The following is a 26588-nucleotide window of genomic DNA, read 5'->3' as shown; positions in this document are numbered from 1 at the left end:
GCACTCTTACGGGTTTATGGCAACCCTGCAGGATTCCTGGTGTCAGTTCCCTCCAGCACTACTTCAGATATTAGTCTAGTCCATGACACGTCATGCTGCGGCATTTGTGCGTGCTCGCGGGAGCCCTAAATGATGTTACGCTGGTGTACCGGTTCTTTCGCTCTTCGGTATAGGATATGTTTAATCTGAATGTATATATGCCACTGCTCCTTAGGTAGTATTCATCCTGAAACACACTGCTGATGAATGATAAATGAATGCTCCAGGATTACGATGTTTCGGGTCTTCTGTCCGCGCTTGATAGTAGCGACAGCAAAAATTTATTGCCGTATATACTGCTTCATATGAGGTTCCGTTAGACTGTGCGGTCGTATCGTCCTTTCAGATACTACGTGTCTGATAAGTGACGTAGACTCATGTGACCCCGAGAGGGACGCCCTTTTACGGGCTTTAGCAGTCTCGCGCCATAAGCGATTTGGTGCAACGGTGTAGAAAAGCCAGCGGCATGACTCATTGTCTACGGTATATTCAGATGCCGGCAACGGAGTAAATGCGATAGCGTCAAGGTGACGATGGAAAAGGAAGGTCAGAGAGAATCCGTTGTTGACAGAGCGGCGTGGTGGGGCAAACAGCGCTATCACGCGCTACGGATTACGGTACGTCACTTCCAGTGTGCGCGCTTTTAAGCGTTTGAACTGCCGCAGCGGGCATCAAAACAGAGCTAGTGTTCTGCCGTGTTGCTCTCCAGTTGTTCTCAACGACGGCCGTGGTATGTAGCTTGCTGAGCATCTGTACATTAGTTGTATGTGGAAAAATGTTCACCATTGTAAAAGTCTGGTATTCCATTCTCGGGTCAACCTAATAAGGTTTTTTCTATAAACTGGTATAACTTTCACCTTTCGCAAAAATGTGCGTATGTGAAAACATGAAATTGCTCCAATATTCGGAATCGACAATCTGTAAGTCACACTATAGCTGTAGAGAGAGACAGTTCTCAGGCCGGAAGTTAACAGCGTTTCCAATAGGGTAATGCCTATCGGAGTAATGTGCTGAAAGATTTGAAGACTGACGAATACTCTGCGATTTCTTGTGGCCGCATGTCAAGGTGCTGCACTGCAAATCGGATGGTTGGGCTTTTGATTCCTGTATTTGTTCCAGGATTTTTCATTTGGCGCTTAAGACGACGTTCAATTTTGGTAGTGCTGTGTGTGCGTGGTGTGTGTATACGTGTGTGTGTGGGTGTGTGTGTGTTGGTTGGTAGGTGTGTGTGTGTGTAGAAATAACGATGTTGCACCGTAGATCAGATTCCATATTAAACTGTAAGGTTTTCTAGTACATCTCTGTCTACATGATTACTCTGCAATTCACAATTAAATGACTGGCAGAGGATAATCGAACCACCTTCAAGGTATTTCGCTACCGTTCTACTCTTGAACAGCGCGTGGGAAAAACGAACGCTTAAATATTTTCGTGTCAGGTCTGATTCCTCTTATTTTATGCTGATAATCATTTCTCCCTGTGCAGGTGGGCGCCAACAAAATATTTTTACATTCGGAGGAGAAAGATGGTGACTGAAATTTAATGTTACGATTCTGCTGCAATGAGAAACGCCTTTGTTTTAATTATTGCCATCTTAATTCACGTAACATGTCGAGACACTCTCTCCCCTTCTTTGAATGTTTTCAATGTACTCTGTCGGTTGCATCTGATGCGGATCCCATACTGCTCAGCAGTACTCCAGTAGAAGCCGGACAACTGTAGTACAAGCAGTCTCTTTTGCAGGCCTGTTGCCCTTTCTAAGTTTTCTGCCAACAAATCGGAGCCTCTGGTTTGCTTTCCCCACAACATTATTTATGTGATGGTTTTAATTTAAGTTATTGGTAACTGTAACCCTGAGTATTTAGCTGAGTTTACAGCTTTTAGATTTGTCTGATTTATCTGATTTATCGGATGTCTTTTATTACTTCCGTGGATTATTTAGAGTCAATTGCCACTTTCCACACAATACACATATCTTGTCTAAATCATTTTGCAACTGGTTTTGATCATCTGATGATTTTACAGTACAAGGCGGTGAATGACAGTGGCATATGCAAACAATCTAAGAGGGCTGTTCATATTGCTCTAATGGCTCTAAGCACTATGGGACTTAACATCTGCGGTAATCAGTCCCCTAGAACTTAGAACTACTTAAACCTAACTAACCTAAGGACATCACACACATCCATGCCCGAGGCAGGATTCGAACCTGCGACCGTAGCAGCAGCGCGGTTCCGGACTGAAGTGCCTAGAACCGCTCGACCACAGCGGCCGGCTTCATATTGCTCCTAAATCATTTACACTGACTAGGAATAGCAGGGGACCTGCAATACTTCCTTGGCGAACGACAGATATTATATCGGCTTTACTGATGCCTTTCGCCCTGACCTTTCTGACAGGAAGTTACGAATCCAGCTGCACAACTCAGACGATACTCCGTCTGCAAGCAATTTGATTAGAAGTCGACTATGAGGAACAATGTCAAAAAAGTTCTGGAAACCTAAAAATATGGAATCAATTTGACATCGCCTGTGGCTATCACATTACTTCGTGAGAATAGTTAACCAGTTGTGTTTCATGAGAACGATATTTTCTGAATTCTTGTCGGCTGTTTGTCAATAAATCGTTTTCTTTGTGGTAATTTACGATGTTCGAACACATTATATGCTCCAAAATCCAATTTCAAATGGACGTTAGTGATATGCGTGTGTAAATCAGAGAATTACTCCTTAACGTTTCTTGAGCATTGATGTGACCTGCGTACTTTTCGATTAGCGAGCCGTTGTGTTGATTGCTAAGATTAGAGCTGTTGTATCAGCATACTCCGAAAGGAGCCCAGCTCGTATACAATATGGACCGGAGGATTTAAGAAACCTCGCTGTATAGACAATATTTACATCCAAGTAACTCGTGCTAGCAGTTGATCTTAATTTGAATCCTGGAATCGAACTCCCACTCACAAAACAGTTTTAAACGTCTGATTGCAAATCAGTTTATCTGTTAAACTTTACTTTAAGCTTGTAAATGAGGTAACTTTGGAAAATGCTTGAACTTATGCTTAACGTTTGAAGAACTCTCCAAGTGCCCTCATTATGAATCACTGGATAAATATAGTCCGGGTAATTTTCGGGCCGTTCTAAACAAAAACAAGATTTTTCACGCATCTCTAAGACTTAATTTTTCCTGAACTATGCGTCGTACAATGATATAATTTTGCGAGTATATTCAGTGGTGTATACAGGTACTGTCTGTCAACTGTGTTGCGAAAAGAATTAATAGTCATGGAGCAGCAAATTATAACGTCATGTCTCATGTTGCAGTTTTACTGCATGAACAAATGAAATGTATTAAGCGATGAAATTCTTTCATTTAATCACTTAAAGAGCGCTGTCAAGGAGAAAAAGTTTCGTAAAGGATTTCAATAATATGTAAAGTTTGTTGGAAGTCGCTAAGTGCTCTCATTCTCAAAGTGGAGGAATACGGTCCTGGCATTTGCGAGTCATCAGTTACAATGCCTCGAGACAAACATACAGTTTACAACTGTAATACTTGTCTAACTGCTTTAACATTACAAATAAGATGATATCTCTTAATGAGTGGATTATAACAACATTTTTAATATTTAAATTTGGTCAATAACTGTGCGAAATAATGAAAACCATAGTTTTTGGTGGCCCTGGAAGTCGTTAGATCGGTAGCGTGCAACTGCTATCAGCTTCCGGGATGGCGGCTTACTAATGTGTCTGAGGTGACAGAAGTTACGGGACAGCAATATGCACCTACACAGACGGCGGCAGTATCGTGTACACAAGGTGTGAAAAGACTGTTAATTAGCGGAGCTGTCATTTATACTCAGGTGATTCATGTGAAAAGGTTACCGACTTTCATATAGTTGCACGACAGTAATTTGAACGTGGAATGGTAGTTGGAGCAAGACACATAGGACATCCCATTTAGAAAATCATTAGGGAAGTCGATTTACGAGCTCCACAGTGTCGAAATGGTGCCGAGAATACCAAATTTCGGGCATAAATTCTCACCACGGACAGCGCAGTTGCCGACGGGCTGCACTAAAGGACCGAGAGCGGCGGCGTTTGGGTAGAGTTGTCAGTGCTAGCAGACAGGCAACACTACGTGAAATAACCGCAGAAATCCATGTGGGACGTACAAAGAACGTACCCGTTAGGGCAGTGCTGCGAAATTTTACGTTAATTGGCTATGGCAGCAGATGATTGACGCAAGTGCCTTTGCTGACAGAACGTCGCCAGCGGCGCCTCTCCTTGGTTCGCTACCATGTCATTTGGACCCTAGAAGACTGAAAAATCGTGGCCTGGTCTAATGAGTCCCAATTTCAGTGGCTAAGAGTTGATGGGAGGATTAGAGTGTGACGCACACCCCACGAAGCCATGTACCCAAGGTGTCAACAGGGTACTGTGCAAACTGGTGGTGGCTCCTTAATGGTATGGGCAGAGTTTACACGCAAAGGACTGGATCCTCTGGTCCAAATGAACCGATTGTTGACTGGAAATGGTTCTGTTCGGCTACATGGAGACCGTTTGCAGCCATTCCTGGCCTTCATGTTCCAAAACAACGATGGAATTTTTATGGGTGGCAATGTGCCATGTCACTGGGCCACAGTTGTTAGCAACTGATTTGAAGGATACTCTGGACATTTCGAGCGAATGATTTGGCCACCAAGGTCGCCCGATCTGAAACCCATGGAACATTTATTGGACGTAATCGAGAGGTCAGTTACTGCACAAAATTCTTAACCAGCATCACTTTCGCAATTATGGACAGCTGTTGAGACAGCATGGCTCAATATTCCTACAAGTAACTTCCAACGATTGTTGAGTATTTGACACGTCGAGTTCCTGCAATACGCCGGGTAAAAGGATGTCCAACAATATATTAGGAGGTATCCCATGACTTCCGTTTTTTCATGTTCAGGACATCATAACTGAGACCTCTCGCTAAGATATCAGTTTTACAATTATTATTTCTCAGCGGAAAATAAGGCAACATGCTTTTCAGTTAAATTTGTACAGTGATTTACACTTAACCACATTATATCCCTCTCTTGTATCCCCCCCCCCCCCAACCCGACACCACGCCCTCTCACCTGCACACACACACACACACACACACACACACACACATATATATATATATATATAGTCATACTTCTGCATACTCAGTTATTCTTGTGCTAAGTAGAAGGTGTTGTGTACCACATGTAATTTCAGTTTGTGTTTGAGTTAATTTTATTATCCATTAAATTTCTTACATCGCTGAGTAGGTGGTCAATGACTTATTATGGCTGAATACCTCACTCCTCTCAGTGTCACATTGAGGCCAAGTGACAGACTTCATCATTTCTCATTATAGAATTATATTTACTAATTTTTTGTTGTTTTAAAAGAGCGGTTGATGGTTGGCAACAAGCTTTATAATGGAATAAATGCTCTGTAAGGACGCTGTAAGTATGCTCAAATGTTTAAAGAGCTGTAGACAAGAGGTTTTAGAGTGAACATCGCATGTTATCCTTATTATATGCTTCTGTGCTCTAAACACTTCGTTGTTCAATGACGAGTTACCATTCAACACTGCACTCGCAACCGAATGCAGTGGGGGTCGAATCGCCGTGCAGACTAATTCCTGCGTGATTTCTTTGCCGGGACCGGGCAGGCCCCACCCGAAGCCCTAGAGGAACTGAGTCTGCCCACCGTTTCTGATAACCCTGATACCGATGTAACGTTTCTTTCTTTTTCTAGTAGGAATATGCCTAATAAAGCGGATAACAGTTTTTTTGCAGTTAGCATTCTTCAAGACGGCGGAGCGAGGGTGGGCGAGCTGTACGAATATGTTGAAGAGCGAAAGGCACACGGTTGCAGTTTTCCTACTAACGTTTATTTTCAATAAATAAATAGTAGTAGAATAGAAGTGGAGTTAACTTTCCGTAGACGGCGGCGAAGTCGTTGCTTCAAATGGCTCTGAGGGCTATGGGACTTACCATCTGAAGTCACCAGTCCCCTAGACTTAGAACTACTTAAACCTAACTAACCTAAGGACATCACACACATCCATGCCCGAGACAGGATTCGAACCTGCGACCGTAGCAGCAGCGCGGTTCCAGAATGAAGCTCCTAGAACCGCTCGGCCACAAAGGCCAGCTAGTAATAAGAGAAAGATATGGTTCTCTATTAAGCAAACGGCCGATTTTCGTTCTCAATTTTGTCCAATATGAGCTTGTGATACGACTGTAACGACACTCTTCTCTTCGACTTGAAAATGAAGAAGTATATTACTGAGTCTCTCAAACAATTAAGTTCAAGTACTTTTGCTCTTCATATAATTGCTATTCTTGGAAACAAATGCATCCACCTCCTGACATATCTTGCATATTTCCATTCAATAATATCTCACGGAATAATTTACTAGGGTAACCCATCACCTAGAAATAAAGCACTGATTGCACAAAGGTGAGCAGTGTTACCACAGTCGTCGTGTAGGTACCTCTTCAAGGAGCTGGGCATTTTAACGGCGCCGTCACATTACATGTATTCGCTAACGAAATTCGTCGTAAATAATACATTACAATTTGAGAAGAACAGAGATGTCTATATCTACAACACTAGAGGGATAAATGACCTTTATTACGCATTATTAAAGCTTTCAGTGGCTCACAAACGCGTGAAATATGCAGCAAAAAAATTGTTTACTTGCTCAATAACATAAAATGTCTGATATGTAGCGAAGCAAGTTTTAAATTTAGTTTAAAATGATTCCTCCTAAACATCTCCTACGATTCCATTGACGAACTTCTGCTTAAAAACGGGTAACCAGTAAAAAAAAGTAAAAAAAAAAAATTAAGTGTAGCTGCATGAGTAGAACAAAAATAACAATGGGTTGATTAACGTTAACACTAATCATTTATACATATCCTGTGAACTGAGTCGTTCTACATCATTTCGATAAAACGAACGTTCAAATGATTTATGCAGTATACAACTATCTAAGCAACTAACTACCTAACTAATGCTTGGAATTTCACGTAGGGTACAGTTTCCTGCTGTTTTGCGATATTCCTAATGAATATAGTAGTAGGCAGATTTATAAGAGCATCGGGAAACAATGTGGAGACATTGCTTGAGCCACCCATGTTCATTCCTGAAAAAAAATCAATTTCTTTTAACCGGATCAACAACAAAAGGTGGTGCAGGTTAACTTCTTGTTGACTCCGCTGGGGGCCGGGGGGAGGGGGGGAGGACAAAAGTCTCACACAGACTACCAACTTTATGGCTCCAGGAAAAATATTCGTGCAGTTTTGAACTGGGTTCACTTGTCTGTCATTGACAAACGAAAAGATAACGACGACAGTTCTGCACATTTGTTAGTATGATTTCGGCACTATACGACATGATAAGTAAGAATACTGTTAGATGTTTGGCTAGAATCCTTAAATCTGCGCATTTGCACATAATGTGCGTACTTTATTGGAAGATACTAATACCTGTGTGCTGTAAGCATGGTGTCCATCTGTTGAAGGCGGATCTCATTAAAGCGAGAAACTCACGAAGTGTAGCGTTCAGCTGGACATATGGATATGACCACTGACTTTAAGTGGTTGGAAATGAATAAAGGGCGCCTTCGAACGTTCCTTTGGCTCCTGTCACAATCAGCATTGAATGGAAACCAGCAAGATAGAAACTTTGCATGTTTGAAAATCAAATGTTAAGAAAATGACCCTTACACTCTGCAGCAGAGTATGCAGAGTATGCACATGACAGTTTAAAACTGTATACCGAACCAGGACTCGAGTCTCAGTCCAGCACACGTTTTTAAACTCTTGATGTCTCAGAAAGAGTCCTCTCAACCGATGCCTACTTTTAAGCAAGTTGTGGCATACATTTCTTTTCTCCCAAATTCTCTTCAGTATCTCCTCGTTAATTACGTGATCCACCCATCTATCTGCCAGCATTCCTCTGTAGCACCACCACATTCTCTCTGCGTCCAAACTGTGTATCGTCCATGTTTCACTTTCATACATGCCTACACCCCATACAAAAAATTTCAGAAAGGAGTTCGTAATACGTAGATCTGTATTCGAAGTCTTCGGAAACGCTTCTCTTGCCATTGCCGCTCTACATTTTATATCCTCTCTACTTCGGCCATCATCAGTTATTTTGCTGCTCAAATAACAAAACTCATCTACTACTTTGTCTCATTTCCTAATCTAATGCCCTCAGCATCAACTGATTTAATTCGACTACATTCCATTATCATTTTTTGCTTTCGTTGATGGTCATCTTATATCCTCCTTTCAAGACAGTGTTCATTCCTTTCAGCTGCTCTTCCAAGGTCTTTGCTGCTCTGACAGAATTACAATATCATTGGAAAACCTCAAACTTTTTATTCCTTTTCTCTGAACTTTAAGTTCTTCTCCAGTACAGACTGAATAACCTTGGGATAACCCTGTCTCACTCCCTCCTCAACCACATCTTCCCTTTCATGCCCCTCGACTCTTATAACTACCATTTATACAAGTTGTAAATAACCTTTCGGTCTCTGTATTTTACCCTTATTAACTTCAGAATTTCAAAGAGAGTATTCCAGTCAATAACATACGCTAAGTCCACGATTTCTGTAAACGTAGGTCTATCTTTCCATGATCTATCTTCTAAGAGGAGTCGTAGGACCAGTATTGCTCAGATTACTGGATTCAGAAGAAATGTAGGAATATTTGTCCGCAATGTAAACTGTTCTTTCCCCAAGTAGCCGTCTACCACTTTTTTCATTCTTCTGTAAATAATTCGTATCAGTATTTTACAGCGATGACTTATTCAACTCGAAGATCAGTAATATTCTCACATGTCACCACCTGCTTTTTTCGGAATTAGAATTATTACATTATTCTTGAAGTTCGAGGGATTTTGTCTGTCTCATACATCTTGCACAGCAGGTACAATGTTTTTGTCATGACTGGCTCTGCCACAGATATCAGCAGTTCTGACGGAATGTCGTCTACTCCAAGGGCCTTGTTTCGACTTAAATCTTTCAGACCTCTGTCAAATTCTTCTCGCGATGTTATATCTCTCATCTCAAATACGTCTTCTGCCCTTTCTGTAATACTGCCTTGATTTCCCTTGGAGAGCTCCTCTACGTACTCTTTCCACCTTTCAGCTTTCCCTTATTTGCTTAGTATTCCATCTGAGCTCTTGATCTTCATACAGCTACTTTTCTTTCCTCCAAAGGCCTCTTTAATTTTCCTATGGCCGGTATCTAACTTTCCCCTACTTATGTATACTTCCATAGGCTTGCATTTGGCCTCTATTCATTTCTGCTTAGCCATTTTGTAGACTTGTCAGTCTCATTTTTAAACGTGTCTGTTCCCTTTTTCCGGCCTCGTTTTTTGTTGTTGTTTTTTTATATTTTCTCCTTTCACCAGTTAAATTAAGTATGTCCTGTGATATCCGCGGATTTCTCCTTGGCTCTTCACCCATTAGATCCTCTGCTGCAATCAGTATTTCATCTCCCAGAGGTACCAGTTCGCCTTCTACTGCATTCCTTTCCCTTGTTTCAGTCATTCAGTCAGCTCTTTCCTAATGGTCCATCTGAAACTCTCAACAACCTCTGGTTCTTTCAACGTATCCAGGTGCCATCTCCTTTTTGCAATTTGTTCAGTTGTAATCTACAGTTCATAAGCAATAAATTATAGACAGAGTCCACATCTGCCCCTGGAAATGTTTTACAGTTTCAAATCTTGTCCCGAAATCTCTGCCTTACAATTATATAACGAATCTGAAACCTTCCAGAGTCTCCAAGTCTCTTCCGCGTGCACAATCTTCTTGCACCATTCTTGAAACCAATTTTTAGCAATGATTAAATTACGCTCTGTGCAACATCCTAGCAGGCGGCTTCCTCTTTCATTTCTTTCCCTCAGTCCACAGCCACCTACAATTTTTCCTTGGCTTATTTTTCACGCTATCGAATTCCATTCCTCCGTCACATATCAATTTTCGTCTCCCTTAACTAGATGATTAATTGATTTTATCTCATCATACTTTTCTTCAGTATCTGCACCGTATGCTGAGCTAGTACGATTATAAATTTGCAAGGCTGTGGTTGGTGTCGGCTTCGTGTCTATCTTGGCTACTGTAATGCACTCACTATGCCGTTCATAGTAGCTTAGCAGCACTGCTGTTTTCCTGTTCACTACCAGACCTACCGCTGCGTCACTCCCATATGATTTTGTATTTATAATCTTATACTGACCTGACTAGAAGTCCCGTTTCTCCTGCCACCAAACTTTACGGATTCCCCCTGTAACTAACTACAACCTATTCATATCCTATTTTAAATTTTCTAACCTATCTGTCCGATTAAGCTATCTAATGTTCCTTCATCCGACCCATAGGATCCCAGGTTTTTTTTTTTTTTTTTTCGTAATGTCGACAACATTCTGAAGAGTCTCCGCACAGGGGTCCAAACTGGGGAGTATTTTACTTCCGCAATATTTTATCTAGTATGATGCCACCATCAGCCATACAGTAGGGCTTCATGCCCTAGGGAAAAGACAATTGTAGTTTCCCCTTGGGGTTTCAACCGTTCGCAGTACCAGCGCAGCAAGTCCACGTTGGCTGATGTGAGAAGTTCAGACTGTTGCCCCTGCAACTATTGAACAGGCTGCTGCACCTCTTCAGTAAGCCGGCTGAAGTGGCCGAGAGGTTCTAGGCGCTACAGTCTGGAACCGCGAGACCGCTATGGTCGCAGGTTGGAATCCTGCCTCGGGCATGGATGTGTGTGATGTCCTTAGGTTAGTTAGGTTTAAGTAGTTCTAAGTTCTAGGGGACTGATGACCTCAGAAGTTAAGTCCCATAGTGCTCAGAGCCATTTGCACCAACCCTCTTCAGTAATTACACGTTGTTTGTCCTCTCCGTTGTGGTTGTATCTTCGGTACGGCTATCTGTATTCAGTCTAGAGATAAACATGAAAAAGATCAAACTACTGGTTATTAATCGTTAAGGTTTTGATCAAATCCAGATTTCTTAAAGGATCTGAAGGTACTGAATGATTGAGTACGTCTAGGGTATCTGAACAGTGACACAGGAAAGTGTGTTAAAGAAATAAAACGAGAAATCGTTCCTAGCAGAGCCGGAATGGTTACTCACTAACATCTGGCACAACCGGGAAATATCCAAAACAACGGAGATGATCTTGGTGGAATCATTGCTTTCCCCTGTGTGGAAGATATTACGAGTAACATGGACAGAAAGATGAATCATTGCTACCATTATAGAAGAACTTAGCATCACAAGAAGTTTATCATTCCATGTCAGTCAAAGATACTTCCAGTTCCTTGGGAACATTTTGAGAAGAGAAGAGGGTAATTTAGAAAACACCGACTTGCGAGTGAACATCGAACGCAGAAGATCAAGAGGAAGGGCAGCAAGTAGATCGTTGGATCAAGCGAAGATTATCGGCCTATCTCTTCATATTATATTAAGAAGTGTTGAAGATCGCTGTGGGTACAGGGGTCTAGTCGAAGATTCAGTTAATTAAGAACTGAATGAAGAAATGAGGTCACGACACTCGGCAATGAATAAACCGAATAATGATGATGAAATAGGCCAATATTTTTTAACGAAGTCAGTGACAAATAGCAGCTGCACATTCAGAATTATCTCGGATACGTCTCGTTCGGGTAACGTCTAGCACCGTAAACTTTCAAAGGCGTCAATTTTTGTCATTATGGTTGGTTGGTTGTTTTGGGGGAGGAGACCAGACAGCGTGGTCATCGGTCTCATCGGATTAGGGAAGGATGGGGAAGGAAGTCGGCCGTGCCCTTTCAGAGGAACCATCCCGGCATTTCCCTGGAGTGATTTAGGGAAATCACGGAAAACCTAAATCAGGATGGCCGGACGCGGGATTGAACCGTCGTCCTCCCGAATGCGAGTCCAGTGTCTAACCACTGCGCCATCTCGCTCGGTTTTGTCATTATGACACACCCTATATATCACCTATATATTCCGTATGCGTGACTTCTACTTAACCAATTGTAACTGTCCTACTTAGTTTCCAAAAACACTCAAATATCTTTGACTAACCCTCAACCGGCTGTTAACGTGAAAAAATCACCTATTAACCATCCATCAGAGAGCCCACAGTAGATTAAAAGTACTAACCGGCCCAGTATTGGAACTGTGACTCTCAGCTGTACTCCTCACCACAAAACGTTGATCTGCCCTATCCTCTGCTACGCCATTGTTGCCTGGTTATCCGCTCCACACAAGGTCTGTTACTCCCCCCAAACTCTTGAGCTCTAATCACTCTGTCTTGTTCTCCACATCCATTTACCTTCCACCACATGGAACATCTGTTATGTCATGAAATTGTTATCCTTCCTCGCTGACAATGAACACCTCTACTTTTCTTACACTGCTGGCAAACTAGAGTCCAAAAACATGTTCCTCACCTCTCATACTTCATATCAGTATCCGCCTTCCATCTTCATATTTTCCCATACCTTCTCCTTCCCACAATCCCAAACACCTACCTCCATCCCCATAGATACTAATCACCGGACCCCTATACTTACACCCACATCCTTCAATGTCACAGAACAGCTAATGTCGTCGTCGTCCTCCCCCCCCCCCCCCCTCCACAACCATATTTTCTCCAGTGCAGGTCCAACTATTTACTGGAAGTACAGTACCCCTTTTTAAAGAATGTTGCCATTTGTGCAACGTGTTTTAAATATACACATTTTTATCTTCACCTTAGTTTTCCGATTTTAGTTTAAAACAAGTAAAATCAACAGTTAAATGTTGTATAAATACCATCAAGAAGGATGTAATTATTTTAATATATTGGAAAAAATTTCATGTTTTAGTCATTTTCATTTCGCATTAAAGGCTTGTGGCTGAAGAGCGGTTTCTTGTATCGCTGGCAGTTCATCCTCGAGGGGTATGAACTTATAATAATGTAAATCGGCAGAGAAAAAAAATTGCATGATATAATCAAAAGTGTATGTCACCCTCTTTCTGAACCAATTCTTATTATGTTGTAGAGCGAGGTTTGAAACACGAACACCTTTCACTGTGACGTAACCGATCAGTTATCGATTGCCGGCTTCGCTTGTATGGAGCATCACCACTGAAGTGAAGATCTTGAAAGCAAAACTGGTTACATGTTAGCATAAGGACAGCAGTCGCTCTCACTGATTGTGCATACTTGCTTTGAAAGGCGTTGCCACTGAATAAAGTGCGTTTCACTTGGTACTATTGTCGCACGATGGGGGTGAAGTACCGAACCGTAGCCTAAATTTGGCATTTCGAATGGAGTTAACTAACGTAAAAAAAACTGCAACATCACACTCATTTTATAGCAGTATCATAGACTGGGCTAAGTTCGAATGCACAGAGGAAGAAAAAAATAACGTATTCCCAAAATGGAACCGACTGATGACCCGACAGTAATGATCCGTAAGCCCCATCCACTGCGACATGCTCTTCGCCTCACGAGTTAGTACTGCTCATCTATTAGAATTATCGACGTATCTTCGTTTTATCTGTTATTAACAACATTCCCTGTGGGAGGGATAAATAAGCCGACATGGTGCAGTTAGTTTTTATAATAGTGCAGTTATATAATTTTTTGTTGCGAGCCAGAAGTATACAATGGTGAGTTAACACAAAACTCATGCACCAGTTTATGTGATGTTAAAGTTGTGCCGTGCTTCAGATGATTGCTGATTTGAAAATTTGCTCCTCCTGTATCAGCTGTCTTGCATGTGAAGCACTAATCGCTTTATCTAGTGAACACAGTAACGAGTAAGTCCTGCGTTGTTGCTGTCAGATAATATTCACGTGATCACGATGTGTGAGGCGCCTGCTCACTCGGACGTCAAGCTTGTAAAAGGCTTTGATAGTGCTGTACTTCTTTGAAAAGTTGTAGAAATGTGAACGCCTTAGTTCGGCAGGAAAGGTGATACAGGCCACCCCAAATACCAGTAAATGTATTGGGTTGCGGTTATCACTAGATTGTAGCGACAGTATGGCTTATTTTCTGACGTACGCAAGTAATTTTTAACATTTATAGCCAACTGATAATTATACTGAATTTACTTTTTTAATTCCAAGAGAACATCAGAACATAACAGGAGCGAAACTTGATCAAATAGTAACTAGATAACAGCGCCGCAACCACTACAATCTGTTCAGGAGAAGAGGTACAATTAACTTGGTTCCCCTACTGTACCAAATGTAAGCAAACACATAACTTAAGAATATTTTTTTTTCTAAAATTTCTCCATAGCTCTAATATACCCTTATGCAACGCCAGCAAGGACAAGGTTCTTTTACTGACAAGTAATGTGACGAAGAGTTCTTCATTGTAAGAGTATATTATAAATCAGACCACATCAATCACACATGTTACAATACTGAGTGCCCAAACAGTCACATCAATACAGAGTGTACTCCACACTGTTGGCAACGCGGGCGTCTGTTCTCTGATGCAAATGATCATAAAGGTGCCGAATGATATCGTGCTATAGATTTTCCCAAGCAACTTGTACCTTTTGTTGCAATTCCCCAATGTTTCTTGCGGACTCTGGAGAACGAGTAATTTCTCACTTCAGCATGTCCCATATATGTTCAGTTGGCGAGAGATCTGGTGATCTTTTTGTCTAGGGCAGTAGTTGTACACCACGAAGAACATGTTTCGTCGCAGCAGCTGTATGTGGCCGTGCATTGTCCTGCTGAAAAACCACATCACCTTCCTGTCGAAGAAAATCACTAGCACGGGGATATCACTCTGTGCAATGTAGCGGGCAGTGGTTACTTTACCCTGCAGAAACACCAAATGTTACTGCTAGTTATTACTGAGGACCCCCTTCACACCACGAAGCCGGCGGTAGAACCTTTGTGTCGCGGGCGAAAGCATTCTGGAACAGGCAGCTCGCCAGGTCTACGCCCTGCACGGTACGTCCAGAGGTCGCATACTGACAGAACTCTCATCACTGAAGACAAGCCGTGTGCCATTCCAGTCTCCAGTCGACTCATTCACAACATCAGAGCAGGCATGCTTGGCGGTATCGTGGTTTCAATACTAGCCTGGCTAGAGGCAAAGCCTTGTTGGAAGCAGATGGTTCCCAATGATCGTTGGTGACACAGCACGCGCAATCAGGCCAGGACAGGTTTCTGCGGTCGACCACTCTTGCTCTCACAGTGTTTCCATCTTGGTGCACGTCTGTACTACGCTGTCGTCCAGAACAAGGTCTACGGGCGTTGGAATGTTCCATAGACCGCTGCTGAAAGCAGCGACACGGCAACGATACATTCTGCCCAAGACGTGCAGCAACTCGTCTATACATCTAGTCAGCTATCAGCAGACACATAGTGGCTGAAGTTGATCTACAGGAATACGTATACGTTAGGCGGGCCATGACTGTACACTAATGAATGTTGCAAACACTGTTCTCTTCTAAACTCGGCATCATTACGGCCTGCAGAATCAAAACATACCTGCGCAGACAGGTCTCGTAAGCACCATCTCATCACGGATAACCATGACAAATGAATCGCTCACGCCGCAGCCCCTCGATATGCATATATTATTCCTTTGAACACAGTCTTTGCAACTTCTGCACATTCTTTTTCGGGCAGTGCATTTAAAAAAAAATCGCGCTATCACAATACTTCGCTGACGACAAGTTTCAGTAAGAAGTTCCGTTTATAATGAAAACTAGTCATCCAAATTCATTCACTACAAACAACTTATGGCGATAAAATGAAGTTCTTCAAATAACAGAGGTATGATTTGTACGCTTAAAGCCCATTAGTCTTTGCCCTGCTGTCGTTGCGATCAGACATTTAGTGAGGCGCTGCAGGCTTTGACAATTTATGCAGCAGTCAAAAGCCTGGATATAGTTTCCCTTTATGGCGAATGTCAGCAGACTTAGAGAAATGGTGCGGTTGTATGCTCATAGGTACCCTGATCTTAACAAACCGTCACGATCTATCATACGAAAAAATTTCAAGAGACTGGAAGTGTAAAGAATAAATTACGTCAACGAGAAAAGAGTAACTGATGATCTAAATGCAACCAACAACACATTGCATCATTTCCACATTTCACTCCATCAACAGCTTCATGACAATAGCGTTCGGTATCGGTAACAGATCTCCAAACGCTGTCTACAAAAGATGTGGCGTTTCTAGGCAAGATTTTGTTTATGTTGTTTATGGAATAGTCATGGTTTCAAATGATGGGCAAGGGCCACATCATTCTTCGCTATCTATTCACTGCTGATCAACTTAGAATCCACGCCGGCTTAGAGAAGCTCTGTCAACGTGTGGGTTCTCGAGAATTGCATCGTTGCCCGATGTTTTATTAACGGGACTCAAATAGCCACAACCGTGCTACGCTTCCAAACAGATGTGCTGCCGTAGTTCTTGAAAGACATCCCACTGGACAAAAGACTATCCATCTGTTACCAACATGACGGATGTCTTGCTCATTCCGTACAGATAATTGCAGATTTTCTTTACAGAACATTTCGAGATAGATGGATCCATAGTTTGAGTAACACAAAATGGCCAGCACACTCACCAGACTTAAGACTTCGGGACTTTTTCGGTATGGAAAATTAAAACAAAAGATCTGTAAGGAAACACTGACGACTACCAAAAATATTGTCTTATGCTGCGGTAAGTCGGAATGAAATTCAGCATACTGTATTGTCTGTCTCGAACAGCTTTGTAGCATGTATCAGTGCTCAACCTCAATATTTCGAGCACTTGATATGATAGTCACAGTAATAAACACACGAACCATACTTGAGTTACGTGTTTACTTACGTTTGGTGAAGTAGGACGTATGTATGATCTCCACAACTGAAGGCGTTACAGTGGTTTGTGGCGCTATCTTGTCATTCTCAGATTCCGCACATGTCACTAAAGTTCGCTTCGAAGGCTCTTTCCACTGCTGCAGCAAAAAGTACATGGTTTCGTTTCTTAAGTGTCATAGTTCGGCACCTATAACGAAGAAAAAATTGCATGCATTTGTTAGAAAATACGTCACATCGTCCACTATAACTTAGCTAAAACTGCATCTTGATATATTTATTCTTTTTGGGTTGGTTTCTTGCGGCCTTTCTTACCTGCTTCAGACTGTTTGATTTATCAAATTTTCTCTCTTTTATCGCCTCCCTGTGAAAAGTAGCTTAAGAATGGGAACCAATGTTTTGATATTGTCAAGGGTATGCAGAATGGACATAATGAATAACTTATTCCAGCTGAACATCATGCGACACTCAGCCATAGACTACACCAAATTCTTGTGGACAGAACGTCGATCGGACTACGAAGTTTACTCTAGACGTGTATTTTTCTACGTACATGGTGTCAGATCAACAGTGACACCCTTAGAATCAATTGAAAATTCATACAGCCTAGACCAGCTCCAGCAGTCAGCAAGGAGTATGTAACGATCTGAGGATAATCAGCCATTGATAGAATTCGATCACCATTTTTTTTAAATAGCATGTTATCCGGTCTATACTGTTTTATTACATTCTTATACTATTTTCTGAAAATTTGGATATTTGTGGTAAGTTCTATGGGACCAAACTGCTGAGGTTATCGGTCGCTAGGCTTACACACTACTTAATCTAACTTAAATTAACTGACGCTAAGGACAACACACACACACCCAAGGGAGGACTCGAACCTCCGACAAGGAGAGCCGCGCGAACCGTGGCAAGGCGCCCTCAGACCGCACGGCTACCCCGCGCGGCTAATTTATGACCGCTGACATTTCATAAAACTATGTTTCAAAACACCTTAGGATTGCACTTGTTTCAACGGTAAATGATACTAAAATCAATATTTTGAGATGAGGAACCAACTGTAAGAAAAGCATATGTCATGCTGTACTAGGGCTTCAAATGAGCAACGCCTGTGAGGCACGTGTTTGTAAACCGCTTATCTCTCACAAAAAAAAGTAATTATATGAGGTGAGTCGACAACGCAACTAGCCACTGTCGACATTTCATGTTTGCTGAATCTACAAGAATGAAGACATACAATGGAACTTTGGGATGAATATCTTCTATATAATCCCCAAGATAACATGGACAGATAAATGTGAAACCTATCAAAATTACCGTGCAATCAGCTAACGTGTGCTGCACTCAAGTTGCTGACAATAATAATTTAGAGAAGAATGGACTAGAAAAAGATATTTTGGATGACGATGCGTTTGGAGTTAGGTGGAGGCACCAGAGGCGGTTCTGTCTTTGTACTTGATAATGGAGGCAAAACTTAAAAAAAAAAAAAAGAAAAGAAAAACAAATCCCAAGACACTTACATACGCTTTTGCAGACCTAGAAAAACCGTTCGACAACGTAAAATGGTGACAATGTTCGAAATTCTCAGAAAAGTAGGTATAAGCGACAGCGAAACACGGTTAATACACAGTGCCTGACACGCCAAGGAGTAGAGTAGGAAGCAAAATGAAACTTCACGGGCTGAGAGGGTATTTGATGTTATTTCGGTGATTACAAAATCGATTCAAATTTACAAATAAATTGGCAATATGAGCTCACTTATCACTACTGTTATGCACCCCTCCCCCCACCCCACCCTGCCCCCGGCCTGGATGTACAATGAATGTATTGTATCCCCTATTGAGGCAATCTGCCTCACAAATCCTTCATATTCTGGATGATGACACTGGGACGGAGTTGACGTCCCAGCAGGTGCCACGCGTGTTCTATCGGGACAGGCCTAGAGATCTTGCTGGCCACGGGAGTATTATAGCAATACGCACACAGTTCACAGAGGTATGTGTCATGCGCGGACAGGCACTGTCTTGTTGAAAAACGGCACCACGATATTCTTCCATGAGTGGTAACACATGACGGCGCAGAATGTCCGTCTCATATCGATGTGCTATCAAGTATCTCTCAGTCACAACCAGCCACTACCATACGCGATGTCCCCACACACCATGGCGCCGGGAACAATACACCTGTGTCTCTCCAAAACATTGAAGTAATGGGACCTCTCACCAGGTCTCCGCCGTTCTCAACGACTATGGTCACCTAAGGTAGTACAGAATAGCGATTCCTCACTGAAAACTAAGGGACGCATTAGTCACCAGTCCATGCTTCCAGGTCACGTATTCACTCCAAACGCAGCCGGTTGCGTCGTGGTGTTAACGGCAACCTACGCATGGGGCAGGAATTCCTTAGTTCGGCTGCTGTTGGTTTCCGACCAATGATGCGGGATGACAAAGAATGTTGTAGGTAGCGAATTATTTGTTCTCGAATAGCAAGTGCAGATGTGAAGGAATTACAATCCTGTGTTTGGTTAATAATATGGCGCTGCTCCTTGGTGATGATCAAACGTGTTCGACTCGAAACATGACGACGGGTGTGCCTGCCCTCCCATTTAGTTCAACATCTGGCCGCTGTCAATGCCCCACAAATGCGGATGTTGCACGATTCGATCAGCTTGGCTAATGAAGACCCACAATGAGGCTCCTTTCAAATTCTTTCTCACACGACGCACGACACCTTGGCGTCCTTCACAGTGATCACTCAACGTTTGACACTGTTCACCCCCTTCTATGACCCACCAGGCCTGGTAGCAACGGCAAAACATGAACAACAAGAATGCACACTGGTAGTCATTGCAGCTGTCACAAAGAATTGCAACTCTAATCACACCCGCCGATCGTGTGTTATGTGTAGGAAGTTATATTGATATCCGACCGTGCCTTCTGCGTACTTAACTCTTTTTGTCAGGAGGTTACGATATGAATTAACAGTCCAATGAGCTCACATAATAGATTGACAGTAAACGGAAAAAAGATAAAAGTAATGTGGAGCAGCAGAAGCCAAGTTAACAATAAACTTAGCATCAAAATTGGGTAACCCGAAATATAGGAAGCTAACTAATTATGCTACCTTTAAAGTGGAACAAGACATCGCGCCGTGGGGGATTAGCCGAGCGGTCTAAGGCGCTGCAGTCATGGACTGTGCGGCTGATCCCGGCGGAGGTTCGAGTCCTCCCTCGGGCATGGGTATGTGTGTTCGTCCTTAGGAAAATTTAGGTTAAGTAGTGTGTAAGCTTAGGGACTGATGACCTTAGCAGTTAAGTCCCATGAGATTTCACACACACACACACACACACACACACACACACACTAGACATCACGGACAAAGCAGGGACAATATAAAAACCAGCCTTGCACAGGCAAAGAGGGTGTTCCTCGTTAACATAGGCCTACTACTCTTAGTATCAAACATAGGCCTTAATTTCAGGACGTTCATGATAGATGGGAAACTGAAGAAAAAAATCGATGTGTTTGAGACCTGGTGCTCCACATGGATACCGAAAATTAGGTAAACTGCTTAAATTAAAAATGGGAAGGTTGTCCGTATAATTGGTAAAGAAAGGAATATCCTGAAAACAATGTCTTGAATAAGGAACAGGATGATAGGATGAATGTTAAGAAATCATGATACAGATACATGGCACCAGAAAAAGCTGTAGGGCATAAAAACTATAGAGGAAAGCAGGTTCTGAAATATATGTAATAAATAAGTGTTGGCGTAATTACTGCTCAGTAAAGAAAGTTTATGCTATATGACAAGACAGGCACGGGAAATAAACTCATGGTGGGCCCCATAAAATCAGAAAACTGATTAAAAAGAAATGTCTTGAGTAGTTGTCAAAAATGGAGACCAGTACCGTAGTGCTTTTAAACGACATGTTCTGTATAATGAAGGCAGTCCTTGATTAAAAACTTACACTCATTCATGAACTCCATGATTTATTTATTTATTTTTCATCAAATTTCGTCTACTGTGATGAGACACGTCATGAATTCCTCACCTGTGCGAGTCTTTTCGTATAGCGTACACTTGTTTTATTAAACAGTACTTTCAGATTTGTACTTACACACAACAATTATTTGTTGGACATTCCAGTATCTGCCTTCCCCTGAAGGTTTTACTCTATGCAGCTTCCTCTAGAACCATAAAATCAGTTCCCAGATGTTATAAAAAACGTCCTTTATAAGACTTTCCCCTAATACTACTATTTGTCCTGTCACGGGAAAAGTCCATTACAGTATAACACTACTCATTATTACCCCGAGAGCAACACTTCAATAATGTTAGTCCTTCGAAATCAATTTAAAGTTTGGCCGTGATAGAATGCTAATGGAAATTTACTGGACAAAGTTTCGTCACCATAAAGATTACGTATAGACAGGGAGCAGCAGTTATTTTAACGGGAATCGAACGAATGTAACTGTGATTGTAGTATAAAACTGTAGCTACGTAAATCAAAGACGGTCACCAGCCTAATTAGGCAAAGCGATTCCAGGTAAATATACTGCTAATCAAGAAAGCTAACTCCTATATATAAGCTTCGATGAATTGGGATAACAATCAACCAATTGCAAAAAACAGATTTATTAAACCTTAACCATGGTTTCGACAGTTTTAGAACTTTCTTCTTCAGAAGGTATTGTACCTAATAACAAATATTACGACGTTGTGTGTAGAACATATATGATATCGTCACAGCAAACAAAAGTACAGGAAACTTTTACAAATAATTTTACTGGAGCCTACTCACGTAGAATCACATTATCTATATCCAATGTGGGAGTCGTTGACTCTGTCTACTACATACGCTTGTCATCCACTTAGCTGTTCTCTACTGGAGAGCTTTGTCATGAAACTTTTTAAAAATATCACATTTACATTGGATTCAACAACGTCTAGTTTGCCACTTGATACATATAACGTAGCATCGGATCATCCAGAGTGTGAGTACGCCACGTACAGAACTAGGGAGATGTACCGACTAGATGAAGAGTGGAGGTACTAGTTTTGGGTTGCCTCTGATAGGTGGTGCTCCTGCGCGTCCTGTATACGCTTAGCTGCTATGAGCAATGTGCGTGATATCAGAGGTATATATTCATAACTAGAATTAACATGTTAACTAAAAAGTTTAAAAGAGGGAAGGGTGCCGGCCGGAGTGGCCGAGCGGTTCTAGGCGCTACAGTCTGGAACCGCGCGACCGCTACGGTCGCAGGTTCGAATCCTGTCTCGGGCATGGATGTGTGTGTTGTCCGTTGGTTAGTTAGGTTTAAGTAGTTCTAAGTTCTAGGGGACTGATGACCTCAGAAGTTAAGTCCCATAGTGCTCAAAGCCATTTGAACCAAGACGGAGGGGAGTGGGTAAAAAAAACGTGCGCCAATTAAAGCCGTATGGCTAGTAAAGAACCCACAGTGTCAGGTAAACTTAGCAAACTATTCACAGTATCATAAAGACGCACGAAAAGCACTTGTGCCTGAATACGCAACTGCAACAAGCATGAATGTCAAAGTGAAAACGCTTCAAGGAAATATTATCAATGTATAAGAGGCCTAATACTGAAGTATTGAGTTGGCTCATGATATGAAGGAATACTGTATAAGGACACACTGTGACGGAGAAACTGCGAGTATTTAGACAAATGCAGATTGGTGAAAGAGATAGCATGGGTGAGTCGGGGGGGGGGGGGGTCGGAGGGGGGGAGTGGGAGCGAAGGGGTGGTACATCATCACTTGCGAAGCATTATGCTAAAGAAAGAGGTCGTACTGGGGAGCAAGCTGTGTCAAGAAATATACTAGAAGGGTACATGTTATAAAATACCCAGTAGAATAATGAGTAAACAAAGGCTTCTAAGCAGTGCACGTATGTCTAGAAACGACAATGTCATAGGCAGAATAAAACATCCTAAGAATTTAAGGGAAAGGGGGGGGGGGATCCCTCTAAGAAGGTTCATTACTAGAATTTTCAACAGCCACTTAACAGTGGATGGCGAAAAGTACATTGTAAAAGAACAAGTAAGAGACGTACTCTAAGTGAACAAAGAATTCTGAGAAAAACAAACACGGCGCCGAGGCCAGTATCGGACAGTAAACTTGGCTATTCGGCCAGAAGTAGAGGCTTGAAACCTTGCAGGAAATATCTGCTTGCAAGATGAAGCTGACCGTTCAGAATATATTAGTCATACGACATTAGTGGTGCGCTTCCCCCCCCCCCCCCCCTCCACAAACGTGAGTATGCTTCACTAAAATTATTTGTAATCATTTCCTGTACTTTTGTTTATTGTAACGATACCATATCTGTTCTACACACAGTGTCGTAGTATTTGTTATTAGGTACAATAGCTTCCAAAGAAGGAAGTTTTAAAAACTGTCGAAAACATGGTTAAGGTTTAATAAACTTGTATTTCGCAACTGGTTGGCTATTATTCCCAATCCATTGAAGCTCTTGCATGCACAGTTGCTGAAGCGCAGCCATGTTCAAAATCTTGAAATGCTACATATGACATTACTTGTGTCCCAAATCTGTTTTGTAATTTTGACACAAAACTGTAGTACAACCTAATTTTTATTGGTAGGATTGTTATGTGAGCTGTACAGAAAAAAGCTTAAAAGATCTCTGCAACAACTATCTCTCACTAACGTACACTGTTTTAACACGAGAAAAATAAGTGATGATCATTACACAGCACCACTTAACAAGGGAGTAGCACAGCCAAATTGGACATGAGGTGGCTTCAACACATTATTATTGAAATATGACAATAAAGAAATGATTATTAAACTGATATGAGAGCTATTTGTTTCAAAGTGGAGCGCGTAAGGCTTTGCACAATGTATAGCGTAAGTGAAACGTGGGGACCCCGAATCTGTTATCGTCTCATTAAGTTTTTGCGACTTTTGTATGTCTAACTATTCATACAGACGGTTACACTGCCGCAGGAAAGATCGTTATCCCTCAGTCACATGGTGACGAGCAGGTTGACAGCCGGTTTGCTCCAATACATGGCCGACGAAAGGAAGAGAAGTGGTTCAGATTTCTCACACATAAAACTTGTACTAAATTAAAAATCTCTTTAGGTTGTTCATGGCATGAGAGCATGTGTAGTAGTACTGATGGAGCCCGCAGACTGAGACGTTAAGCTCCACGACACCCACTTTGTGCGCCCACTGGAGTAGTAGATTAGGTCCGGCATTATAACATGCTCTCCGTACATGAGACGCTGAGAGCAGAGCACTGGTAGAAAGCATGGTGCTCGGGAATGACGCCGCCTGTGTGTCAGTGATCATTGAATCGAGGCCTTTCTTACAAATTTGCAGTTTTATGCAGAGTCCGACAAAGGAGCAATTTTTGTAGTTTTCACATACGCATAGATGGTGATTCGTTATAGATTAATAAAAAGCAAATCCAGAGTTGCAATGGAATGCACTAATTACTTGCTACTTTCATTGTGAACACATCATACAAAATGTAAGATGATAATAATATTTTACGTGCAGTTTCATTGTGCTCTTGATTACCTGAGAAGTATGAATGGCGGAGGAAATCGATAATCGATACCAGGTTACTTACAAAAAATAAAAAAATAAAATAAAAAAAAATAGTTTTTCAGCGTTTGTACTGTAATGACTTTTGTTGGTTTGTTATAATTGCTTGTTAAACAATAAGAATGCTACAGCCTTTTAAATGGAACACTAAAGCAACATATATGGTGAAGGACAGTGGTTTGGTGAAACTGATACTGTGGTTTTTCTTTTTCTTTTTAAAGATGAGATGTTCGAAACAACTGCTTCTACTTTGTTCCAGCTCTTCTTGACTCTACGTTTGGTGACAGAAATCCATCACCACGACGAACTATAAAAGCCGCAATCCTGTGTTGATATCCCTTTAGAGTGGAATTTTATAGCAAAGATGCCGCCTGGAGTCAAAACGTGAGTTTTTCATATACCAATTGCAAGGGAAATTCCTCTGACATAGCAACATTCCCACAGAACTTCGATACTAATTTTAGTCTCTAATACGTTCTTTTTGAGGGGGGGAGGGGCACTACAAATCTTCAAGTTTGTAAGAAATTCATGGGAATTTGATGAGTAAACTTGTCAACCAGATATAAGCAACCAAGACAACTATCACAAACTGTTTAAATCAAGCGCCTTGCACAGTCTGCAAAATAGCACATTCATGTAACTGAGCACTTCTCACAGATAACAGGAAAAAGTAGAAATAGCTGAAGGAATTAGATTAGGAATTGAAACACTAAAAGTAATACATGAGTTTTTTATTCGGGCAGCAAGGCAACTGACGATGTCTGAAGCGGAAAAGATATAAAATGTAGAACGGCTATGGTAAGGTAAGAACTTCTGAACAAGAGAAACATTTTAAGGTCCAGTATACAGTAAGGTAAAAAAAGACTTGAGATAACGATATACATATATACAGATGGTGGTGGTATCACGTACTCAAGGTATAAAAAAGGCAATACATTGACGGTGCCGTCATTTGCACTCATGTGGTTCATGTGTAAAGATTTCCGACGTGATTATGGCGCCACAATGGAAATTGACGAACTTAGAACGCAAGGCTAGACGCATAGGACTTTCCTTTCGGGAGTCGTCAGTGATTTCAGTATTCCGAGATCCACAATGTCAAGAGGGTGCCGACAATACCAAATTTCAGGCGTTACCTCTCACCACGGACAACGCAGTAGCCGACGGCCTTCACTTAACAAACGAGAGCAGCGGTGTTTGCTAACAAACAAACAGCACTGCCTGAAGTAACTGCAGAAATCAATGTGCGACGAACGTATCCTTTAGGACAATGCGGAGAAATTTTGCATTAATGGCCTCTGGCAGCAGAAGACCGACGCGAATGCCTTTGCTAACAGCACGACATCGCCTTGGCCTTTCCTGCGTTCGTGACCGTATCAACTGGCCCGTAGACGACTAGCAAGCCGTGCCCTGATCATGTGAGTCCTGATATCAGCTGGTAAGAGCTGACAGGTGATTTCGAGTGCGGCGCACACCCCACGAAGACGTGCACCCAAGTTGTCCGCGAGACACTGTTAAGTTCGTGATGGCTCCATAGTGGTGTGGGCTGTATTTACATGGAATGAACTGGGTCCTCTGGTCCAAGTGAACCGATCATTGACTGGAAATGGTTATGTTCGGTTGCACGGAGACCATTTACAGCCATTCATGGACTTCGCGTTTCCAAACAACGGTGGAATTTTTGTCGATGACAATGTGCTATGTCACCGGCCACATTGGTTTGAAGAACATTCTGGACGTTTCTAGCGAATGATTTGGCCACCCAGACCACCCGACATGAATCCCATCGAAAATTTATGGGACGTAACAGAGAGGTCAGTTCGTGTGCAAAATCCTGCGCTGGCAACACTTTAACAATTGTGGACGGTTGTGGTGGCAGCTTGTCCCATTGAATCCATGCCACGTTGCTGCATAGCGCCGGGAAAAAGGATGTCCGACACGATATCAGAAGGTAACCTTTGACGTTTGTCATCTCAGTGTACATTTAAGTGTTAGGAAGCATTTTCTGAAAGTATCTGTCTGGCGTGCAGCTCCGTGGTAAAATGTAGACCGTAAGCAGTGTAGACAAGAAGAGACTAGAAGCTTTTTAAATGTGCTGCTACGGA

General features: G+C 42.0%; 1 protein-coding gene across 2 annotated transcripts in view; it reads left to right on the top strand.

The window, feature by feature from the left end:
- The window catches only part of LOC126252982 (ATP-dependent translocase ABCB1-like), a 251623-nt gene that overhangs the window by 44565 nt on the left and 180470 nt on the right, over positions 1-26588 (top strand). The window contains exons 1-2 of one of the 2 annotated variants that reach the window (XM_049954009.1): positions 639-769; positions 24743-24867. The exons of the other annotated variant lie outside the window; for it this stretch is intronic. Coding sequence (XP_049809966.1) covers positions 24848-24867 — 20 coding nt within the window. The 5' untranslated portion in view covers positions 639-769; positions 24743-24847. Of the gene's footprint in view, positions 1-638; positions 770-24742; positions 24868-26588 lie in introns of those variants that run through there. 2 annotated transcript variants of the gene reach the window in all.

The sequence above is a fragment of the Schistocerca nitens genome, chromosome 4, assembly GCF_023898315.1.
Source record: "Schistocerca nitens isolate TAMUIC-IGC-003100 chromosome 4, iqSchNite1.1, whole genome shotgun sequence".
Classification (NCBI taxonomy): domain Eukaryota; kingdom Metazoa; phylum Arthropoda; class Insecta; order Orthoptera; family Acrididae; genus Schistocerca; species Schistocerca nitens.
This window is presented reverse-complemented; position numbering and strand designations above follow the sequence as displayed.